The following is a 22349-nucleotide window of genomic DNA, read 5'->3' as shown; positions in this document are numbered from 1 at the left end:
TCAGCCCCTGCCAGGCAAGGGAGGGAGTCTCACTGGGGACCCAGGATCTCGCTGGGATCTCTCACCGTGTCTCCCCGAGATGATTGCAGCTGAAAGCCTGAGGCTGGTGACTGCCTCTGACCTTGTACTTCAGTCGGTCCCTGACGACTTGGCAGTCAGGTGTCTGCATCCGGGACCTGAGAAAAGAACGCACTATGATCAAGGATGAGCTGGCTTCCAGGGAGGCAGCAGGGGGGTGTGAGTAGGAGGGAACAAGGTGCTCCTTGGCCTGTTGCACAGTATCTGCTGCCCCAAGGTGGTGGGAGCCTTCATAACCCAGGTTGGGGCAAGTGGCTGGGTTCTGACCTCTTCCTTGCTTCTTGGGTGTAATCAGTTCCTGGTGATAAAGGGTCCCTCTGGAAAGCTCTTTCCTGCCACCATAGACTATGGGAACACTGCATCCCTGCTCCCTCCACATGACCCAGATCCCCTGCTTCCCCTGAGCAATGGGAGGGAGGCCTGCAGTCTAGGCTGGGTCTAGTTGCATGGCCTCCACATGGATGAGTGCAGAGAATCCTCTGGCCATTTGGTTGGCAGCACGGGTCTAGTCCTGCTGAGGGTCAAGTGGCAGGTGTGGCGGCACGTGAGGGAGAAGAACACCATTCCCAAGATCTTCCAGAAGACGGTGCACAAGTACCCGGAGAAGACGGCATTGATCTTCCAGGGAACGGGTGAGAGCTGGACCTTCCGCCAGCTGGATGAGTACTCCAGCCAGGTGGCCAACTACCTGTATGAGCAGGGATTCCGTTCCGGCGATGTCGTGGCCTTGTTCATGGAGTCCTGCAACCAGTACGTGGGCCTCTGGCTGGGGATGGCCAAGATTGGGGTGGAGGCAGCGCTTGTGAACTCCCACCTGCGCATGGAGGCCCTGCTGCACTGCATCAACATCTCCAACTCCAAGGCTGTGGTTTTCGGGGCTGAGATGATGGAAGGTGAGAGGCCCCAGTTGGTCATGTGCCCAGATCCCTGCCACTCCCAAGCATGTTATTTGGGCCTCTCAGCACTGTGCTTCTTCCCTCCACTCCCCACCCCCACCCCATCTTTGTCGGCTAGTCTCTCTTGGTGGTAAGAGTAGTTGCAGCTACTAAGGTGGGCCCCATAGCTGCCGTAGGGAGGTCAGTGGGGTGATTCCAATGTGGCTGCTGACATGAAACCCTCTGGCTCCACTGCTGGCAGGGTCTCTCTGCCAGCGGATCAGTTCAGGGGAGAGGAAGTTTGCTGCCATGAAAACAGGCATTTTCTGGCAGCCTCCCAACTTGTTGTGGTTATGGCTGGGGTTTTGCACTATATGCTACTGCCTTTGTGATGAGTCAATGGGATTAGGGAACCCCCTGCCAAGGGCTGACCCAGGTACATGCCCAAGAGGAGGAGTCACTATCTGGAATGAACCAAGAGTACCTCTACACAGCAGTGTTCTCAGAATAACGGACATTATTCCGAAATAACATAGTCTGCGTCTACACTACAAGCAGCTATTTCGACATGATGTTGAGCTGGAGGAGTTCTTACTCCAACTCCTGTAGCCCTCGTTTCATGAGGCGTAAGGGAAGTCAGAGGAAGAGTGTTCTACCTTTGACTTCCTGCTGTCTAGAGAGCGCCAAAAGCCGAAATAAGCTATTTTGACTTCAGCTACGCAATTGATGTAGCTCAAGTTGCGTAGCTGATTTCAGCTTTAGCCCTACTGTGTAGATGTGCCCCAAGGGACTAGAATATAAGAACTAAGGCAGTTGGGAAAACCTAGGCTGAATATCAGGAGCTGGGGGGCTGTGGTTAGGTTGTGGAGCCATCTCTAGAAGGAAGCTCCAGCCCTGGAGGTAGTCTAAAACAAATCTCAGAAAATACAGTAGTTGGTTCAGGAGATTGGTCCTTGTCACTCCAGGCTGCTGGTTCAAATCCAGCCCTGGTCAGTAGCGACTGAGGGCCTCATTACCTCTGCGGTGAAGTTATGCCAGTGTAAAGCAGGCCTGAGAGCTGTTTGGCCACCTAGTGAAATGAGTTTGCTGGGTCTCAGCCCTGACCACAGTGGACAAGTGTCACCTAAGCCATTACTCCTGTTGGTCCTTATTGGGTCCCTCCGCTAAGGGGCAACCAACACCAAACAGAGAGGGACTTCTCTTGTCCTGACAATTGGTCCCTTTGTAGTAGGGATGAGGCATGTTGGCAAGGCCATGTGGGGGAAGCTCATCCTGCCTGTACTGCGGATAAACAAAGTGCTGTTTCCCCTGAGTCCCTCTTGTGAATATTTCCCTGTCACTTGTTGACTTGATGGCATATGGTCACACAAGTGAGTCAAGTCAGAGGACTGGATGAAAGCCAGCTCCCGTTTTGGGGACAGCTATGGCAGCTTGGTGACTTCCCCCATCATGTGTCGGTACTGTTGGTCTCTTCACCCGACAGCAGGATTTCACATTTGTTAGGATTCTCTTCTGGTGACCAGATGTCCCAATTTTATAGGGACAGTCCTGATATTTGGGGCTTTTTCCACTTCCGTCCCAGTATTTCACACTTGCTGTCTGGTTGCCTGCAGCTCCAGTGCCCAGAGGTCACTCTGCAGTTTGGCTCCATTTTGTTTTAGTCAGGGTGCTGGAACAATTTTATGGTAGAAGGACGGGCTAAACGCCATTGCCCAGAACGGTACAGCCTATGTAGGGGGAAGCCAACATTCATCTATTATTACTCCAAGCCAGAGGTGCTGACACCTCCCCAGGCACCACTCGTTCCAGCTCTTCTGGCCTTTGCTCAGCGTTGTCCGCAAACATCGTCTGCGTTGAATTCACCTGAGACACTGATGGGGCAGAGGAGAAACGGGAGTTTCTGATTTTCTTTTTCTTAATAGAACCTAAAATGGTCCTAGGCTGTGGCCATCAGGAACATTCCAGGTTTGGAGACTGACAGAAGCCTCCCAGTTATGGTGGCAGCAATTTCATGGACAGTCTGACAGTGCTCTCTAGAGCAGTGTTTCTCAACTTTTTTTTTTTTAAATAAAGTACCCCTTTTTTTAAAAAAAAATAAGTACCCCCAGTACCTACAGTTTTCAGACACAGATTTTTTTCTACTGTTGCAACACATTTGTTTAAACAACTTATTTGTAGCCGAGTGGGCAATGAAATGTTTGGGTGTAAAATAATAAAACGCTGTAAAACTTAAAACAAAAATTAAGTTTTCTCCAAATTTCAGTTGTTGACGTACCCCCCCCCCCCCCCCCCCCCCGGACTTCTCTCGAGTATCCCTAAGGGTACTCATGTCACTGGTTGAGAAACACTGCTCTAGGGTCAGTGTCGCTGCTCTAGACCCTAGCCTGGGTGAAGCGAGAGCCAGTTGCTGTCTCAGGCTGGGGGAAGGCAGACCAGAGCTGGGGCAGGATATGGATGCAATGCCAGCTTTGAAAATAGGGGGCTTTGTACGCTTTAACCCCCGCCACCTCTCACTGTGCTCTCCTTCCTTCCCAGCCATGCAGGAGGTTCAGCCCTCCGTGGGGAAATCCATTCGTCTCTTCTGCTCTGGAGAGTGGAATCCAGAATCCGCTCCCCCAGGCACAGAACACCTGGACCCCCTCCTAGAGACGGCTTCTCGGCACCTGCCAAGCCCTCCAAAGAAGGGCTTCCTAGGTATGTCCCATGTTGCGAGGTGTGGAGGGAGAGGGTCTTTGTGCTCTTCCCATGTGTCATCCAGCAATGGCAAAGGGTAATCCGGGAGCGCTAGCAGCTCATCTGCTGTAGCTCCCCCTGGAGTGAAACCAATCCAGCCCCAGGCAGGTAAGCGGCAGAGAGGGGGCGGGTGTACTGCTTATGTCCGACTGCTCTGTGCGCGCTGGGAAGTTGGCTATCATACTGTTGGGTGAGCCGGGCTGAGCGCTGAGACAGAAGCTGAGTTTTAGTGCACTGATCTCTTCAGAGGTCTCCCATCAGAGTATTTACCTGGCCTGAACCCACTGGTGTGGTGAAGAGCCCCAAGGTGCTGTAGTGCTGTACAAAGAGTGAGGCCAGCTTGGCAAGCTGACTTGATGGCAGCCTGAGGAGGGGTGGCCGTAGCCACCGGGCAGGGAGCAAGTGGTCAGTAGCCTGATCCAGCCCTGCTGGCTCTGTGGGGGAAAAGTGTGCGAGGTGCTAAGGGGTGTGAGACGCTGATGTGAGGCTGAATCCTCTGCCTGCCTTCCCCACCTGCCCTCCAGATAAACTCTTCTACATCTACACCTCTGGCACGACGGGGATGCCCAAGGCAGCCATCGTGGTCAATTGCAGGTAAGGGAGAGTTGGGCAGGGATGCAAGGGGAATGGGAGTGGGATCTGGACTAGAGATGTAAAAGAGCCTTGGCTTATCGGATAGTCGAGCTGACTACTTGCATTCCCCCCACCCCTTGCTGCCTCTACATCAGAGGCAGCAAGGGAGGGAGGAAGTAGGAGCCAGTGCTGGAGGGAGCGGCTTAAAAGCTGGTTCCTCTACCCCAGCACTGTCTCCACGGTACCGCTTTCTCCCCTCCCTCTGCTGTGCAGGGGGGCCAGGGAAGGCTGCTCTGGCAGCAGCTCCTGTCCACGGAGAATTCCAACTCCCTGCTGGGACCCCCTGCAGTCAGGGGCTGCTGGACACAGTGCGAGCTGGGACTTAGCAAACCTGGCTCAGTCGTGGCTCATGCCGGGTCCAGAAGCTACCCCTGTTACAGCTCAGCAGTTTAAATGTTGTAGGAGCTGGGCTGCCTGCACGCCTGTTTCTTACTACATTTAAACAGCAGAGCCCCGGCTCCTTCTGAGCACCTTCCCTTATTGACTCATGACTGAGTTACCTTCCTCTTAACAGCCTTAATCTGGACCCCCTGCTGGGCTGTTGCTCTGACATGGCTACTGATGCACTCACTTACTCTGCCCCAGGTACTATCGCATGGCGTCCCTGGTGTATTACGGGTTCCGCATGAGGCCAGAGGACGTGATGTATGACTGTCTCCCTCTCTACCATGCTGCAGGTACTGAGCATTGTGCATGCTCTGAGCCCTGGCTCCCACATCTCCCCGCCCAAGCCTCTGCCTCCTTTGTCCTTGCCTGTCACGACAGCAGTCTCGCAGTCCAGGGACTGTTGTAACTATCCTCTGCTGTACGCTTGTCTGGCTGTCCCCCACTGGATCAGTGCGAAGGACTGGGGTCTTCACATATCCCATTGGAACCACCTTGTAGCACAGGGAGCCCCGCATGAGGCAGATAGTGACTAGATCAGGAAACTGATAGTACAGACCCCTGAGATCTGTTCCTGACTCTTCACTGAGTAAGTTTGGGCATATCACCACCTGGCTGTGTCCCTCAGTTTCTCCATATATAAAACGGGTAGTGATGCTCTCTTTCCTCTGTAAGATGCTTAGAGATCTAAGTGGGTATCAAGGGGGCCCATCTAGTGATGGTGACTTTGGGAAATGGGCATCTCCCATTGAGAACTCGCCTGAGTCCTCCAGCTCCCCTCACATAGGCCATCAAACAGCCTTGGGATGGAGGTCCCTGGATTCAAACCAGATGCCTCAAGGTGAAAGGCTCTGTATTCTCAAGCCAGCCTGTCCAGTTGGCAGCAGCAGGAGGTTAATGGTTTCCCCTCCACTCCCACTTGCCCAGGTAACATTGTCGGGATTGGCCAGTGCCTCCTGCAGGGGATGACTGTGGTGATCCGCAAGAAGTTTTCAGCCTCTCACTTCTGGGACGACTGTGTGAAGTACAACTGTACGGTGAGGCAGTGGGGTGTAGGAGCCAAGTGGAAGGTGGGGGCATGGGAAAAGCTGGCTGAGGAACACTGAGAGTCTGTTCAGTGGAGGCCATGGATGTCTTCAGACAGAAGCTTTGGCTGGCAGTTTCCTGTGGCAATGACTGTAAGGTCTGATGAGGGATGTTAGCTTTCGCCCCAGTCAAACCAGGTACCTGCTGCCTTAGGTGCTCCACAAACACAGACCAAACGCAGCTCCCTGCTGCAAGGCGCTTACAATCCAAGTAATTCCCCATCCTTTCCTTGCTCCTGCTCTTTATTGTATCCTGCTCTGAAGGGCAGTTGGTATTGTCTCCTCCGAGCAAAACAGGGATTGCCAGGCTAGGTATTCCAACCTAAGAGAAAGCAGCCAGCTAGGTGGGAGGCACAGAATAGACAAGCAGGACTCTTGGGTGCCATTCCTGGCTCTGCCACTGACTCACCGGGTGACCTGGGGCAAGTCTCTTCTTCTGTCTCTGTTTCTCCATCCGTACAATGAGGCTTGTCACTCCTCAAGTGCTCAGGTCCTGTGTGTAGGGTGCTGTCAAAGGGTGTGTCATGTTTCCCTTCTCTTCTGCAGATTGTCCAGTACATTGGGGAGATCTGCCGCTACCTCCTGAACCAGCCGTACCAGGAGATGGAGCGGCAGCACCGGGTGCGCATGGCGCTTGGGAACGGGCTGCGGATGTCCATCTGGAAAGAATTCATCTCCCGCTTCGGGATCCCCCAAGTCGCTGAGTTCTATGGTGCCACTGAGTGCAACTGCAGCCTCGGCAATTTCGACAACAACGTACGGACCCCACCCTCTGTGTCTGTCTTTCTGCCAGTGCTGCAGCATCTCCCCACCTGCTGCAGCCCAGCCCTCCCTCCTCTCCACCCTCCCCCTCAGCTGCTGAGAGTGACCATGATGTCTTGTGCAGACACGTGACCTTGGTGCTCCTGGAGGGGTGGCTCATGCGCTCTGTGCCTACAGGGCTGTCAGAGCAGGCCATGGTGAGGCTCTAGGGGCAGGAGCAGATTTCATTGGGGACATCAGGCAGGTGTGAGGCCCTTCTGCTGACATTGGCAGGGAGCTTTGAGTGACCTTGGGAAAGCAGCAATTTGTGTCTGTCTCTCTCATATATCCTGGCCAATCCCATGGGCTGGCAGCAGGGGGCTATAAGAGGGAAGCGAGGGTGAGGACAATGAGACTTCCAGCTGCCATTGGACTATGTCTCTGCCTTCTGTCAATTCCAGGTTGGTTCCTGTGGCTTCAACAGTAGGATCTTGCCCGGGATTTACCCTGTCACCTTGGTGAGGGTGGACGAGGACACCATGGAGCTGATCCGTGGGCCAGATGGACTGTGCATCCGCTGTAAACCAGGTGAAGGGGGATGGAGTGATGCGGGGAGCAGCCTCTGTCTGTTGGTATGTCCTTCTGTCCCACATACGTGAGCCCTGAACTAGAGACCTGCTTTGCGACTGAACGTGCCGATGATACTCATCAGAACGGAGACAAGAAGCATCCTCTGCTGTCATTAGACACTGTTCCCCAGCGGTGGGGTCTGTACGTTGTTGTCGAAATTGCCAGTTCAATAGGGGTGAGACAATGTTACCAGGTACTGGGTGTCGGATGTGCAGTGAGTGTGGTGGTTCTCAGCCCGTTTCCAGTGGTTCTGCAATCACTGGAACTCCCTGGCCATCCTGGGGCCAGTTTAGTGGAGAGCCCAAGCTCTGAATGGGCCATGGAGACAATGGCCATAGAGAGAGGAGCTCAGCTGGAGATTCTTTTCAGTCAGGGTTGAGCCATGCTGGGAGGGCTGCATGGGGGAAGCTTGCTGAGGATAAGCGGGACGCCAGCACGCTAGCAGCTGTTTGCACAGCAGAGCCTGCGTGTCCTGAAAGTGCCGTCTCCACCCACTGTCCGGCCTGCACCAAGGCAGGACATGTGCCTGCCATGCAGAATGGCTGGGATTGAGCGTATCCCTCACTCTCTGCCCACAGGGGAGCCGGGACAGCTGGTAGGACGCATCATCCAGAGCAACCCTCTGCTGCACTTCGATGGGTACCTGAACCAGTCGGCCACCAGCAAGAAGATCGGCCATGATGTGTTCACCAAGGGGGACTCGGTGTATCTTACCGGTGAGGGCCCTTCCCCTGGCTGCAGAGGGTGCACTCTGAGAGGAGGGGTTCATTTGGTCCCCTTGCTAGTCCTAGTGAGGCCTTTAGCTAACCCTCTGCTTACTGTCCCTGTGCAGTCTTTCTCGACTGCACTTAGCCCTTCCAGAGTCTCCACCTGCCACTGCAGACAGGAATGAAGAATCCCAACCCCTCTCCCTGACCCAAGAGCTGGGGCTGGGTAGTTTATCCATACGAGGCCTCCTGGGGAAGTGAATTGCAGGGGTGCCACTTCAGATTTTGATGGGAGGGTGTGACCTGTACATGCCCTTATGGAGGTGGGGGGGGAAGAGAGTGAGAGCTTGGGGGGGCAGACTGAGGACAGCAGCTTCAACAGTGATACTAAGCATGCACAGTACAAGCCAAGCAGCAAACTGGGAGAGGATGAAAACCTCTCTCCTCTCCCTCCCCCCACACATATATCACCTCTTCTAGCACTACCAAGGCACTGGAAAGCTCTAGCTTGTTTGGCAGACACCTTAGCAATTAGCTGACAGGAGCACTGTATCTAAATCCTACATAAAGGAAAGAAAATTCTAATAAATATTAGACCCACTCAGTTCTAATATTCATCCTGACATCTTGTGACAAGTCACTTAGGGAACACTGGTTAGCCTTAACATTGTAATGTATATTATTATTTTGTTACTAACTGCAGAGGAAGAGCCCAGGAGTCCTGACAGTCTCTCAGCTCTGGAAGTGGAGTAAGGTCTGCAGGGGGCAGATATTTTTGGGCTCTATATGATATCAGACTGGCCATACTGGGTCAGACCAATGCTCCATCTACCCCAGTATCCTGTCTTCCAACAGTGATCAATGCTAGATGCCCCAGAGGGAGTGAACAGAACAGGGATCATCAAATGATCCCTTTCCGGTCATTCATTTCCAGCCTCTGACAAACAGAAGCTAGGGGCACCATTCCTGCCCCTCTGGCTAGTAGCCATTGATGGACCTATCCTCCTTGAACTTATTTTCTGTTTATTGGAACTCTGTTATAGTTTGGGCCTTTTACCATCTCCTGGCAAAGAATTCCACAGGTTGACGGGGAAGAATTTTTTTTTTTAAATCTGCTGCCTATAAATTTAACTGGGTCAGCTTCTTGTGTTGTTATAGTGAAGGAGGAAATAACATTTCCTTATTCTATTTTTCCACACCACTCATGATTTTCTAGGCCTCTAACATATCCCCCATCCCTTACCAAGCTGAAAAGTCCCAGCCTTGTTAATCATATGGAAGCTGTTCCCTACCCCAAATCATTTCTGTTGCCCTTTCTGTACATTTTCCAAATCCAGTATATCTTTCTTAGATGGGGTGACCAAATCTGCATACATTATTCAAGATGTGGGCATTCCATGACTTTATATAGAGGCAATATATTTTCTGTCTTATCTATTCCTTTCCGAATGATTCCCAATATTCTGTTATTTTTTAGTTTTTAGACTGCTTCTGCACATTGAGCAGATGTTTTCAGGGAACTATCCACAATGATTCCAAGATCTTTCTTGAGTGGTAACAGCTATTTTATACCCCATCATTTTTGTATGTATAGTTGGGATTATACTTTTCCACATGCATTACTTTGCATTTATCAACACTGAATTCCATCTGCCCTTGTATTGCCCAATCATCCAGTTCTGTGAGATCCTTTTGTGAGTCTTTGCAGTTCAGCTTTGAACTTACCTGTTTTGAGTAATTTTGTAGTATCTGCAAATTTTGCCATCTCATTGTTTGCACCTTTTCAAGAACATTTATAAATTGAAAAGTACTGGTTGAAATGCAAATCCCAGCAGCACAACACTCATTGCTACTCTTCCTCCCCCCCCATATTTTAAGTACATGGCAATGTTTTCATGATGATCTAACAACCCTTCAGTTACTTGAATGCCCAGTCTTTTGTTATTCTTAATCACATGCCTCTCTCTTTTTACAACAAACTCTCCATCCCCAAGACAAAGCTGCAAGCAGCTCAAACTCTGTTGCAGTTAAGAACTGCCTCTGGAGCCAGGGCATGCAGCTTTAAGCAGACTTCAAGTATGAAATCCAGGGGTTCAAACTTTAAAAGAGCTACTGCCCCTCCTCCCCCATTTCTCCTAGGTGGTTCCCTTGGTGACTTGTCCAAGTGACAGAATCTTGATGTATTGTTAAGCGCAGGCTGTCACTGCAGTGACCAGCATGATTCCTTCCGCTGCTCTGTGCAGCCCCAGAGCCAGTTCTCCTGGGTTCTATTCCCAGCTCACAACTCCTGATAGCAGGTCAGGTCCCTAGCTGTTGAATGGAGCGAACACTCGGGACCTACCTCGAGGTGGGGGATAATGAGGCGTATGTTCAGGAAGTGCTTGGAGAGCACTGGGGTAGAGGGCGCTCTAGAAGAGCAGCGTCCTAGTAATGCCGACCCTGGGAACCTTTACGCTCTTCTGACTTCCTCTGGCTCCCCCAGGAGATGTGCTGGTGATGGACGAATACGGCTACATGTACTTCCGGGACCGCACTGGGGACACCTTCCGTTGGAAGGGCGAGAACGTCTCCACGACAGAGGTGGAGGGGACTCTGAGCCGCATCCTCCATCTGACAGACGTCGTCGTCTACGGGGTGGAGGTGCCAGGTAACCGAGGCTGAGGGGAGCAGCCCTTGCCAGTCTTCCTTTGCCCTGGGTGCAGGGGTGACGGGCTTTCATCCTTTTGGCACATGGTGCCTGAACCCTGGCCTCCATCCTGGGAGTCATGTTGTTAATCCTGCTGCATGTGAGAAGGAGGAGGAAAGGTCAGGATTGGGGCACAGAACTTCCCATCTCTAGGCCATGCTATAAGTGAGAGTTTCCAGTTGTTCTGATTTGCCTGGGTGCAAATGATGACACGAGGTGCAGGGCAGAGTCAACCCACAGTCACTGATCTTGGGAGTTAACTCAGTCAGAGGCACCTCTAATGGGATGAGGTGGCACTAGTGTTCCCTGTAAAATGAGCTCTTGGATGGCCACCCAGGAGAGATTCAGGGGCTGCCCAGTTGATGAGCAGAGTGCTCACAGCCTGCAGCATTTGTTTCTACTGGTGGGGCACATCTGCATATGCCTTGGGGCACACAACAAAATTTGTTCTGCACATGAGTGGGCAAAACTTAGCAGGAACATTGGTGGCCACTGGGCATCACTGGTGTGCCTTGGCTTGTAGGGCAATGACATCTGGCCAAAACCATGCCCGATGATGGGGATGCAGTGTCGAGAGACTCGGTCCCTGGAGGTGTATTCAAACCACAGGCAGATGCTGGCAAGGGGGTCGTTGTTGTGGACTGAAGTGTGTGTGTGGGAGGGGGGGGGTGCTGAAGGACAGACTGTATGTCTGATGCATTATTTAATGGAGCATCTAGCTTGCTGAAGCTGCTCCCGGACTGGGGGAGGTGGCATGTGAGTGACTGAGTGTCCCCTTCGGTCCTGTTCCAGGCACCGAGGGGAAAGCGGGGATGGCAGCCATTGCTGACTCCAAGAATTCCTGCAACCTGGAGAGCTTTGCCAATGAGCTGAAGAAGGCCCTGCCCTTGTACGCCCGGCCCGTCTTCCTGCGAGTGCTGCCAGAAGTCCACAAGACAGGTGAGCCCGCCCCGGCTGGAGGGCCCAGCTTGCTTTCCTTTTTAATGGACAAACAGCCAGGAGTGTTATCCTCTCTTCCTGGCTGGAATAGGGGCGATTCACTGAGAGACATTAGGTGAGTTGCCCAAAGGTGCAACACAGCCTTAGAATTCTGCTCACAAGGGCCATGTCTTCTGGTCCCATCTCCGTCATCTATGGGCAGGATCTTATAAGGGGCTGGATGGGCTAATTCCCTCCTTGTGGGTGTTGCTAGTAGCAGGCTTGATTTCTAAAGAGGAGGCCCCTATCGAGAAGGTGGAGTGGAGTCGTAGGGAGCTGCCATGATGTCCACAGGCCGCCTTCCTTCCCCACTGCTGTCCCTAACCCCTTGCTGCTTCCACCACAGGCACCTACAAGTTCCAGAAGATGGAGCTGCGCAGGGAGGGATTTGACCCCACCGTGGTGAAGGACAGGCTGTACTTCCTGGACTCCAGGCAAGGCTGCTACCTCCCATTGGACGTGGAGGCCTTCAGGAGGATCCAGTCAGGACAACAGAAGCTGTAGCGGCCGAGGCTCTGCAAGTCGCCTCTCAAATCCCTCTGCTGTGTCAGGAGCATTGGGAAGGATGACACGATGAGCACACGAGGGATTGAATGAGTTTTACAGACACAGATGGGTGTGTTGGGCAGGTGGAGGGGGAGGTTACATACCAAAGTATAGAATCATGACAGCTTTATTTTCTGTTTCATACAAGGGTGGGTGCCAGTGCAGTGAGCATTCATCTATGGCTGGGGAGGTGGGACCTTTGCCAGGCCAGGATGACAGATTGGAGAGCCCACCTTCCTCAGGCCTCTCTTTCCCTGACTTAGTTTATTTCTCTCTTGATGTTCTTCTGATATTGCAGAGCCCAAAAAGGCAGTTGTATCTCTCACATGTCCTCAAGGAGGCTGGTGTTCCCCCAAAGCAGCCAGGCTGAGATGAATTTTACACCCGGCACTCAGCCAGCTAGGGACCATGAGGCAGGGGCAAAATATTGCTGTCTTTGCAGTTTATTGGGGGGGCAGAGTATGAGGCAGTGGGGTGTTGTGGGGTTCAGAGGAAGGAAGGTGTCTCTGCCATGCCTCATTCTTTCCAGGGAACAATTTCTCTATTTTCATAACCGTACTTTTTTTGGTCTTAATTTATTGTATTTTTTTAATCTGCCCCAGGCTTTTGCACTGGGTGGCAGGGACATCCTACTGCTAGAATATCCTCTCTCTTTCTCTCACAGGGACATCCTCTTTCAGCTGAGCCTGATTTTTTTTTTTTTTTTTTTTCCTTCCAGAAGTTAGGGCACAAAATCCACAGGCAGTCAGTTCCCAGACCTACCTGTCCCAGGAACAGACTGGAGCTGTGACCTTGTGGAATTGCACCTTCTTGGAGCTGCTCTCAGCTGGACTTACGCTCCGGGTGTGCAATGCTGCTGATCTGGTGTCATGGCACCTGCCAGCCTGGCTGTTTGTCACATGCCTCATGGTTGTAAAGACCATGCCATTAATCTCGTGGCTTTTATTTTCTTTCTGAGGTGTTGTGCACCTGCAAGCCTAGTTGGAGCCAGTGCTTGCCAGAAAATCCATGGGCCCATGCTCAAAGTGCAGCGTCCTCAGCTGGATCTGATCCTAGGTGATTCCACAGTGAAGCTGGATGAAAGCAGGAAAGATCTATTCAGGGAAAAGCATGTGTTGTGTTTACACCGTAGCAGGATTACAGTGTTTCTGTATGTCTGTCTGTCAGCACGCTAGGGTAGGCATCTGCTTTATTCATTTATATTTGTGGATGTTCATCCCCCCCCCCCATCTAGTCTGCCCTCACAACTAACCTGCACATGAGTGATTTGGGGTTTCCCTCTTGTTGGGCTATTTAATCTGACCAGAGGATAATTTTCCCTCTTCTTTTCAGAAATGTCCTTGGGGAGGGGGAGATGGTTCTTACCTGGGGCTGGACCAGAAGAGCCAGGCTGCCAAATGGCTGTTTGCACTCTTGACACCCGTGTTTGAGGGAAGGGACCTGAATCTTGCTCACATACTACTGTGGCTGGCTCCCCTGTCAGCCAGTGTTCCCCCTGGCCAAACTAGAACTTGGGATTCTCTGCTCCAAAAACCCCAGTTTCTGGTATGAGCTACTGTAGCATGAGGAAGGCCAGATTTGCAGACAGTGCTGCCACCACCAGACCAACTAATGGGTGAGACCATGCTGCAGAAGAAGACAGGTGTTTGATAACATAGTCACTTCTGTGGTAAAATCCTAGGGTCTGTCGTTGGCAGCTAAATTTGGGCATATCCCCAAGACAAAGTTCCCAGTGTGTACTCATTGTCTCAAATGCCACCGAGTCAGCTGCATGTGTTTCTACTAGTGGTGCACATCCGCACATGCCTTGGCACACATACCAATTTATTCTGCAGGTGGATTGGAAAAAATGAGGGAATACTGGCATATGGTTCTTGTGTCCTGAGATGCTTTCCCTCTGTCAGCTGTGGGAGAACATGCATACCCTGCAGGGGCCACTGTGGGAAACCACTGGAGGCTACCAGCCCTGGAGTGATTCTTTTTGTGTGTCCTTGTTGCAAAGTGGGCTTCAGCCTGAGTTAGAGCAAAGCCTTGGCTCTTACTCCTTCCCCGCCTCCCTTCCCCAGTTAACTAGCCTGGGCTTAGCACTCCTGCAGAAATGGGTCAGAGGCTTTTGTGCTTGTGCAGTAAGGGGACTTGAGCTAGAGAGCCTAAGTTAACTGTGGATACGGCTCTTTTTAACGTTCCCATTAGTAAGTCCAGGAAAACACCCGGGGTGCCAAAGACTAGCTAACAGGTTGGGGGGGTGGCACCTTTCTTCCCGGGGCCACTGAGTCAGCGCTCTGCATTTGAAGTGCATGGTTTCAAGGCAGGGGCAGGGAACCTGTTTTGGGTCGTGGGCCATTGACCCACAGAGAAATCAGGTGGGGGCTGAACGCAGGTGAGAAGCGCAAACAAACTCTGATTTGGCCTCTGACTGAGAAGCGGCAAGAGGCTCCCCACATGCTCCTTGCATACCAGAGGCTGGGGGGGGGAGCTAGGCTAATAGATTTTGTGTGCTCCAGTCCCACAGGGAAATGGTAGGGGGGCTGTAGCACCAGTGGGGGCTCCCCAGTGCTGGGAGGAGGGGAGCCCTGAGCCTCAGGGGCTGAATCCAGCCCTGGGTCTCAGGTTCCCCGCCCTGGTTTTAAGGGAAATACTGGGTCACTGACCCTGCCAAAATAATCAGCTTGTCCCTGCTGTAGTGCTCTCCAGGCTAGGGTAGCTGTTGTCCCAGCCAGTGCAGTGTGAGGGCTGGCCAGGGCAGATCTACAAATAGGCTCATCTGTAGAGCAGCAGTGGGGGAGCCATCCCAGTCTGGTGGCTTCATTCTGTTTGGCTACGTCTAGACTGGCATGATTTTCCGGAAATGCTTTTAACTGAAAACTTTTCCATTAAAAACATTTTCGGAACAGAGCGTTTAGATCGGCACTGACGCTTTTCCGCAAAAAAGCCCCGATTTCTGCAAAAAAGCCCTGATCACGAAAATGGCAAACAAATCTGAGCTGTCTACACTGGCCCTTTTGCACAAAAGTTTTGCGCAAAAGGGACTTTTGCCCAGATGGCGGCAGCAGCATAGTATTTCCACAAGAAGCACTGATTTCTTACAGTAGGAAGTCAGTGCTTTTGCAGAAATTCAAGCGACCAGTGTAGACGACAGCTGGCAAGTTTTTCCGGAAAAGCGGCTGATTTTCCGGAAAAACTGGCCAGTCTAGACACAGCCTTTGAGTAAAGCCCAAGAAACCCCCCCCAGCCGTGTGTCCTCTTCCCCACTCCTCACTAGGTGGAAACAGGCAGAAAATCTGTGCTCCCACCTTAGTGCCTGGGCTGTGCCGCTGCCCTGGTGGAGGATAGCAAAGGAAGATCGAGTTTTCTTCCCAAGCCCCAACCTTGATGACACTGCAGTGCTAAAGGAGCCCTTCTTGTACAGATGGGCTCCTTTGGATGTTCTGCTGAGGAGGGCCATGGAAGTGGAGTGCTTTGCAGTGCTTTAAAAATGGGCCCTACCCCTCTGTGGCATCAGACCTGGTCTGGCTGGGAAGGAGCTTATTGTGAAGATGAACAAAATAGCTGGTGGGAAAGGGCTTGGCAGCGGCCTGCCTATGCCCCTGTCACATGTGATGCCCATGCACATCAGTGGGAGGGCTTCAGTGTAGGGTTACCAGATAGCTTAATTGGGGGAGGGGGAAACAGGCCGGGAGGGGAGTGGGGCTGGCTGGGCGGGGGGGGGGGAGGAAGTGGACGGAAAGCAGGACTGGTGAGAGGGGGTCGGGGGCAGCGGGGCTGGCGGGGGGAGATGGGGGGGCAGCTGGCAGGAAGCAGGGCTGGTTGGGGGCAATCGGGGGAGGAGATGTTGGGGGGAGCAGGGCTGGCTGGGGGGAGGAGGAGGAGAGAATCGGCCGGTGGGCAGCGGGACTGACCCAAGCACATGCAGATCCCAGGGCGCTGCCTGTCCTGTGCATGGTCCCGGCGAAGCATGAGCGAGTCCGGCTACGGCTCCACAATGCGCTTGAATAGCGCTCAGGAGTACGGCCAGGGCTTCTCCTCCTCCCCAAGGCGTCACTCCTACGTCAGACTCAACCAGAGGCTCCCAGCGCCCTGCCTCCCAGCCACTTCCCCCGCCAGGCTTCCGCGGGCGACCAGCTGGAAAACCAGAAAACGCCGGACGTTGCACATGTCTGATATTTTCTGAATTTTTTTACTGGACAGAAGGTCCAAAAACCAGACTGTCTGGTTGAATACTGGACACCCAGCAACCCTACTTCAGTGTAGGGTAGGGGTGGTCAAGAGAGCCTGTGTAGCCTGGATCTGGGCTGCGGCCGCACTGCTGCTCCCCTGCCCCATGGCCAATCAAGACCAGGAGGTGGTTCTCTCTAGGCTCTGTGTGCCCCTTACAGCGTGGTTGGGGAGGGGGGAGAAGACTTCATGCATTTCCCCCATGCACAGGCCCGGATTGGCCTGCGGTCAGGGGGAGCATGGAAAGTCTCCACGCAGCTGGCAGTTCTCTCTAGGTGCCTGGGGGGAGGAGGGAGCCGGTGGCAAAGACTTCACGTGCTTCCCCTGCCCCCAGGCCAATCAGGGTCTGGGGCAGGGGAGCCTGAGAAGTGCCCTAGCCTTGCCCCTTTGCCTAGGGTTTAACCAAAAATACTGAACCCCCCCAAAATCTGTTGGGGGGGGGCAGAAAAAGTTGAGGGGAAAAAAAGACCCCGAGAGTTCCATTAAAAAAAAAAAAAAGCACGGCCCCTTTAAAAAATGCTTTTGAGGCTTTTTAGCCCTAACAGCTTGCTGGTGACTGTCCGCCATCTTGTCTCCCTGCTCCGGGGCTGCACAGCTCCACTGCAGAACCCAGTAAACACCCAGGATTTTCACCTAGTGGCTGGGAAAAATCAGAAAATACCGGACATTTTAGGTGTCCGGGACTTTCTGAAATTTTTTTACCAGACAGGAGGTGAAAATACCAGACTGTCTGGGTCAATACTGGACACCTGGCAACTCTACTTCTGCCTGAGACCCTGCCCCTTCTGGGGTGGCCTGGGGCCACTTAAAAATGTGTGAAATGGCCCTCCTTCTGAAACTATTGCCCACCGCTGGTGCAGAACAAAGCTTCAGCCAGCACAACACCAGTTCCCCATGTGACCAGTTGTTACATGGGGGCCGCCTGTGGGGCTGACCATGCCCTGCTGGGAAGGGAACATATGATAGGCTGCCCGTCAGAGCGGAAGCCCAGGTCAGCCCCTCACCATTGCTTTCAAGGGAGCAGGTCCCTGACAGAAGCTGTTCAATGCATGTGCTGCCAGGAGCGTTTCTGTTCTCAGCACTGGGCTTGCTTCTCTGCTCTGCGATTCAGCCCTTCCCACGTCTCACCACACTGGAATGTTTCTCTGTAGCCTTGTCTTGTCCTCCTCCCTCACATGTCCAGACGAGTCCATCCAGCACCCAAATGTGTTCATTTTCCCTGTGCTGACGATGTTGAAATAATGGCACTCAGGCAGGTTTTGGGGCATGGTGGGGCAGTGCTGGACGGTGGTAACCTTCCAGGCTATCTCCACCATCAGCCTGGAAAGGAGGAGGAGTGAGAGGAGACTTTGCTTTCATGTCCTCCTCTGATGCTGTCTGTTTCCCTGTGTTGCACCTAAGGGCTAATAAGTCCTGATGTGAAATAAAATCATGGGATCATTGTGGCCACGAATGGAGGATTTCAAATTCTCTTGCAGCTGGATTTTAGGCTGGTATGTCTCATGTTCTGTCTACAGTCCTGGAAATCTAAACTGAAAGCTCATATCAACATTCACATTCACAATCACTAAGATTTACCCCTGCCTTCTGCAAATAGAAAAGTAACCCCTAGCTGCCCTCTGATAATATTAGAACTGTTTCAGATAAGAGAGAAGGAAGGGTCTGAGGGTTAGATTAGGGTCTTGGTACTTGAGGGCCATTGCTTCTATACCTAAGCACTGCTGGTAATTCACTGAGAGAGACCTTGGGCAAGTCACTGCCCCTTGCTCTGCCTCAGTTTCTCCATCTGAAAAATGAACTTAGCAGTATCCTGCTGGATCATGGAAGTGTGGAATCTTCAGAGGAATTTAGCTGCTAAAATCAATGACCTCTCCACTAAGTATGTACAATGGTGTAGCACTTAGCCAGGTTTGGGTAGGCATTTCATTAGGCTAGAAAACTGCAGTTTGCTGATATTTCCCTTCCCTACCCCAAATTTCAAGTCCCTGGTAGGCTTGATGACACTACAGCTTCTCAAAGAAAAAGTTATCAGCATCTTTTAACATGGGCAAAACAACATATTTTTCACCCTAGCCTTGTTCTTGGAAATGTCTGAACTGTTTTGGCTGAAGTTTTCCAAAATAGCAATAATTAATAATTGATCCTGAAGCAGGCATCTATAATGGCAAATTTCAGGCCCACTGGTTAAACAACTGAAAATGGATTGATTATGGGAAGTGCTCAGCAGTTATTCAGTATGAGCAGTTCTAAAAGCCCCACCCATAATAATGGCTCTAGAATCTAGAGAAAATCTGGTTTCTATAAAAAACCAACCCCTCACAATCCCCTTTTGTTTTCCCTTGTCACTTTCCAATCACCTCTGTGCTGTTTTGTTGTTTAGGGTTTTTCATCAAGCCCCACAAAACTGAATCTGGTCTCATGTCAAGATATTTTCCTTCCAGCATGTGCTTTATTGTAGGACTGTTGATTACTCTTGCTGTTCCAAACCCCATTTACAGAGGCAGGCTCTGCTCCTTTGGGGAAGCCTTTGGTGGGTGACTGGATCTTCCTGGCCAGCTCCACCAACACTTCCTCTCTGGGTGAGGGTAGTGCAGGTTCTGTTGGGCTGCCATAGCCTAGAGCAGAGGTGGGCGAGTACCGTCCCACGGGGCCGGATCCAGTCTGCCAGAGTTAGCCCCTGGCGGGCCTCCACACCTCCATATTTGCCTGTATCTCTACAGTTACTAGGAAGCACAGTTTCCATTGGCCGTGGATTGTCGTTCCCGGCCAATGGGAGCTGTAGTCACCTGTACCTGCAGAGATGCAAATAAATATAGCAGTAGCAACCCACGAGGGGCTAATCCTGGTGAATTGCCACCTTTTTATTGCTCAGCCCTGGCCTAGAGACAACCAAAAGGGGCTCTGTGGAGGAAGTCCTCATGCTAGAATTGCCACCTGAACAACACAAAAAACTGGCCAGAGTACCCTTCCCCTCCCCCCCCAAAATGAGGAAACAGCCCTTGAGAGATGGAAGCCCCCACCAGCAAACCCAGCCTCTGCCACCTTGCTCCCTGCCCCTCCCTATTTGCACACTGTGCGTTTGTCCCAGTGGATGGTTCTTGGCACTGTATGGTTCTGACAGGCCGAAGTCCTAGTGCGTTGAGTAGGATCCAGGGGGTCATTGGCCGCTTTCCCACCTCCCGGTTATGGGCTGTGCATATTGCATGGTAGTTATGAGGGCTCTGCTCAGCTTACACAGGGCATGTGGCTCACAAGTGAACCTGCCCCCACCTTCCAGCATGTGACACAATTTCCTCTGGCAAATGAAAGGAAGCATCAGGCTGGTGGAAAAACTGGCCAGGGGGCAACTCTGCCCAATCCCATGTTTGCCAATGAGCTCCCCAAGGCCTAGCCTGGCTCCACCACTCTGTGGTGGCAGCAGTTGAGGCTGGCAGAATTACCTGGATTTTGCACCCCAAAGGGAGGCTTTTTGTCCCTGGTAAGCTTCCATTTCCCTGGCAACTGCTGCTGTAGTAGGTTCCAGGCAGGCCATTGTCCCGCAGCAGGATGCAGGCGGAGACTAGGTCCCCTGAGGGCCTTTCAACCTGGGCTTCTCCTTGGGCTGCGGCCACTGAGAAGAATGAGCAAAGTGCAGCTCCTGCAGCTGCCAGTGGAGGGTGTGCTGGGCACAGCTATCACAGCACCAGCCCCTACAAGGGCCTGCAGTACTGGTTGGTGTGTGCTCTGCTGAGTTATCCCCCTTCACCCTTGGCAACAGATCAGAGGGATGCAGGCACCAGGCCTGGCTCAGAGCTTCAAGCTGACGTGCTGCTCTGCTCCAGAGGGAAGGAGGATAAAAGTTGTGAGGGAGAGCTAGCTGGCCCAAAGGTCAGGAGATCTCCAAGACACCATCTCTATTTGGTGCCCCCTCCACCACATACCTCCTTTACCATGGTGGCCTGACACAAGCCTAGGCCCATGCCTGATGTGATCAGTGGTGCTAGAACAATTTTTAGAGTGAAGGGTGATGAGCTGACTCCTTCGCCCTGCCTTGCCCTGTCTGCACCCCTCACCATCCAGGCTGGGGCCACAGCTGGGGGTGGCTACATACAGGACCAACAGTCGGGGCCCTGGGCCTGCAGTGGTGGCTGAGACCCCTAGAGGCAGCAGAGCTGGCAGCTGGGACCCTGCAGCAGCAAGATCCCAGGGCTCAGGCCATCTAGAATGGGGAGCAAAATCGGGGGGGGGGGGGAGGGAGTGCCACTGCACCCTATTTCCCATGCCGATGGTGGTGGTATTGGAATGCCAACCTCTGGGCTGTTTATAAAAGTCAGATGGTCAAACACTCCCTGAGGGGCTTTTGTGTCAGCAGGACCAGCAAGTGGCATTTCTAAAAGCACGGGAGTGAGGCAAGCATGTACCAGGCTGGATGGATGTAAGTAAGCTGCCCATGCTCCTGCTTCACCCTCAGCCTGAGAGAGGTGAGGTCTAAGCGGTGAGGGAACCCTCTGTTCTCACCTTTGTTACCTCAGAGCCTGAGGCTGTGGTGCAGTCACTTCCCTAGGTCACCAGTCACAGAACTAACTGTGTGTTGTACAGTGCAATTACAAATCTACAAGAGACAGACTCCTCTAGAGCCTGATGTGGAGGGTGATGGATGGTGAAAGGTGCCAGTTGAATAACCCCAGAGTCTGATGCCTTCTGTACAAAACAGATACAATCTGGATAGTGAAAGGGCAAACTCAGTTGCCACCCAAGAGGGTAGAAATCTTGTGAGGTCTGATGCTCTTTCCAGCTCCCAGATGGCAGAAATCCCCTTTGATCCCTGTCTGCCACAGGGGGCTGAAATCTGGTGCTATGAGCCTGCAAGATTTCAGCACCATTGAGCCGGAGTCCTGGTTTGATTCAGACCTCCAGCTGTAAACGGATCTCATTCCAGACTGGGTCTCCTGAGGCCCTCTCTGAAAATAACAGGTGAAATCATGGCTCAGTTGAAGTCAATGGCATAAAATAAGACCTGAAGGGCGCAATTACTCTTGATATGAATAGACTATAGCACCCAGATGTGCACATTTGTAATGAATGCAGGAGGCGATGGGAACATTTTCCCTTGAGAGAAGTGATGTGCTTTTCTTGCATGCGACCAAGTCAGGATGTCTTGGGACTGTTGTCTCAGAGATCCTGCTGGGGATCGTGTTTAACGAATCAAAAGGAAAACCAGCTTGTGCTGTGGGTGCCAATGCATGGCTGGAGAACTGAGATCCATCCAGAGCATGAGGAGCTCTGCTGCTGTGGAGAGCTTGGCTGCGCTTCCCATGTGGCTGCAATTGTTTTGTGGAAGCTGTGACGTTGAGAGTGATTGCAGCCGCTGGGAAGCTCTTTGGATGGGCGCTTTGGAGCCGCAAGCAGAGTGCTCTTGTATTGGGAAACTGTTTAACAAAGGGGAAGCACCATGGCCAAGTGCATGCCGAGAAAAAAAAAAAAAGCAATCAGCAGCCCTTGGTTCTGAAAGATGCCAGTCTAATCTTATACATACAGGCTGTGTCTAGACAGGCATGAATTTGCGCATACTTTTAACGGAAGTATTTCGTTTTTCCGTTTAAAGTATTTGCGCAAGAGAGCGTCTACACTGGCATGTGCCTTTGCGCAAAAGATTTGCTTTTGCGCAAAAGCATCAGTGCCAGAGTAGACGCTCTCTTGCGCAAGAAAGCTCCAATGGCCATTTTAGCCATCGGGCTTTCTTGCGCAAGAAATTAACTTGGCTGTCTACACTGGCCTTCTTGCATGTGCTTATCCCTGAGCAGGAGCATCGGAGTATTTGCACAAGAACCACTGATTTTGTACAGTACAAAGTCAGTGTTCTTGCACAAATACTCGCGGCCAGTGTAGACAAGTGGCAAGTTTTTGCACAAAAGCAATGCTTTTGCGCAAAATCTTGCCAGTCTAGACACACCCACATTCTCCAGGGTCTGAGTCTCAAAGCAGTCTTCCCTCTAGTGCTTAAATAAGTGATGAGTTTTTCAAAAGACTGCAGAGTGGTGGGTTTTAAACCTGAGTCAGGTACCAGTGTGAAAACTGA

At 52.1% G+C, this 22349-nt stretch overlaps 1 protein-coding gene across 5 annotated transcripts in view; it reads left to right on the top strand.

Moving 5' to 3' along the window:
* Positions 1–17774, top strand: part of SLC27A4 (solute carrier family 27 member 4) — a 28090-nt gene extending 10316 nt beyond the window's left edge. For 4 of the 5 annotated variants that reach the window (XM_075905879.2, XM_075905882.2, XM_075905881.2 and 1 more), the window contains exons 3-13: positions 577–971; positions 3489–3647; positions 4211–4280; positions 4905–4996; positions 5631–5740; positions 6335–6544; positions 6991–7117; positions 7738–7875; positions 10349–10513; positions 11345–11491; positions 11877–17774. In XM_075905879.2, coding sequence (XP_075761994.2) covers positions 577–971; positions 3489–3647; positions 4211–4280; positions 4905–4996; positions 5631–5740; positions 6335–6544; positions 6991–7117; positions 7738–7875; positions 10349–10513; positions 11345–11491; positions 11877–12034 — 1771 coding nt within the window. In that variant the 3' untranslated portion in view covers positions 12035–17774. The remainder of the gene's footprint in view (positions 1–576; positions 972–3488; positions 3648–4210; positions 4281–4904; positions 4997–5630; positions 5741–6334; positions 6545–6990; positions 7118–7737; positions 7876–10348; positions 10514–11344; positions 11492–11876) is intronic. The other variant, XR_012897246.2, reaches the window with a different exon arrangement.
* Positions 17775–22349: the final 4575 nt, after the last annotated feature.

The sequence above is a fragment of the Pelodiscus sinensis genome, chromosome 23, assembly GCF_052426305.1.
Source record: "Pelodiscus sinensis isolate ZL-2025 chromosome 23, ASM5242630v1, whole genome shotgun sequence".
Lineage (NCBI taxonomy): Eukaryota > Metazoa > Chordata > Testudines > Trionychidae > Pelodiscus > Pelodiscus sinensis.
This window is presented reverse-complemented; position numbering and strand designations above follow the sequence as displayed.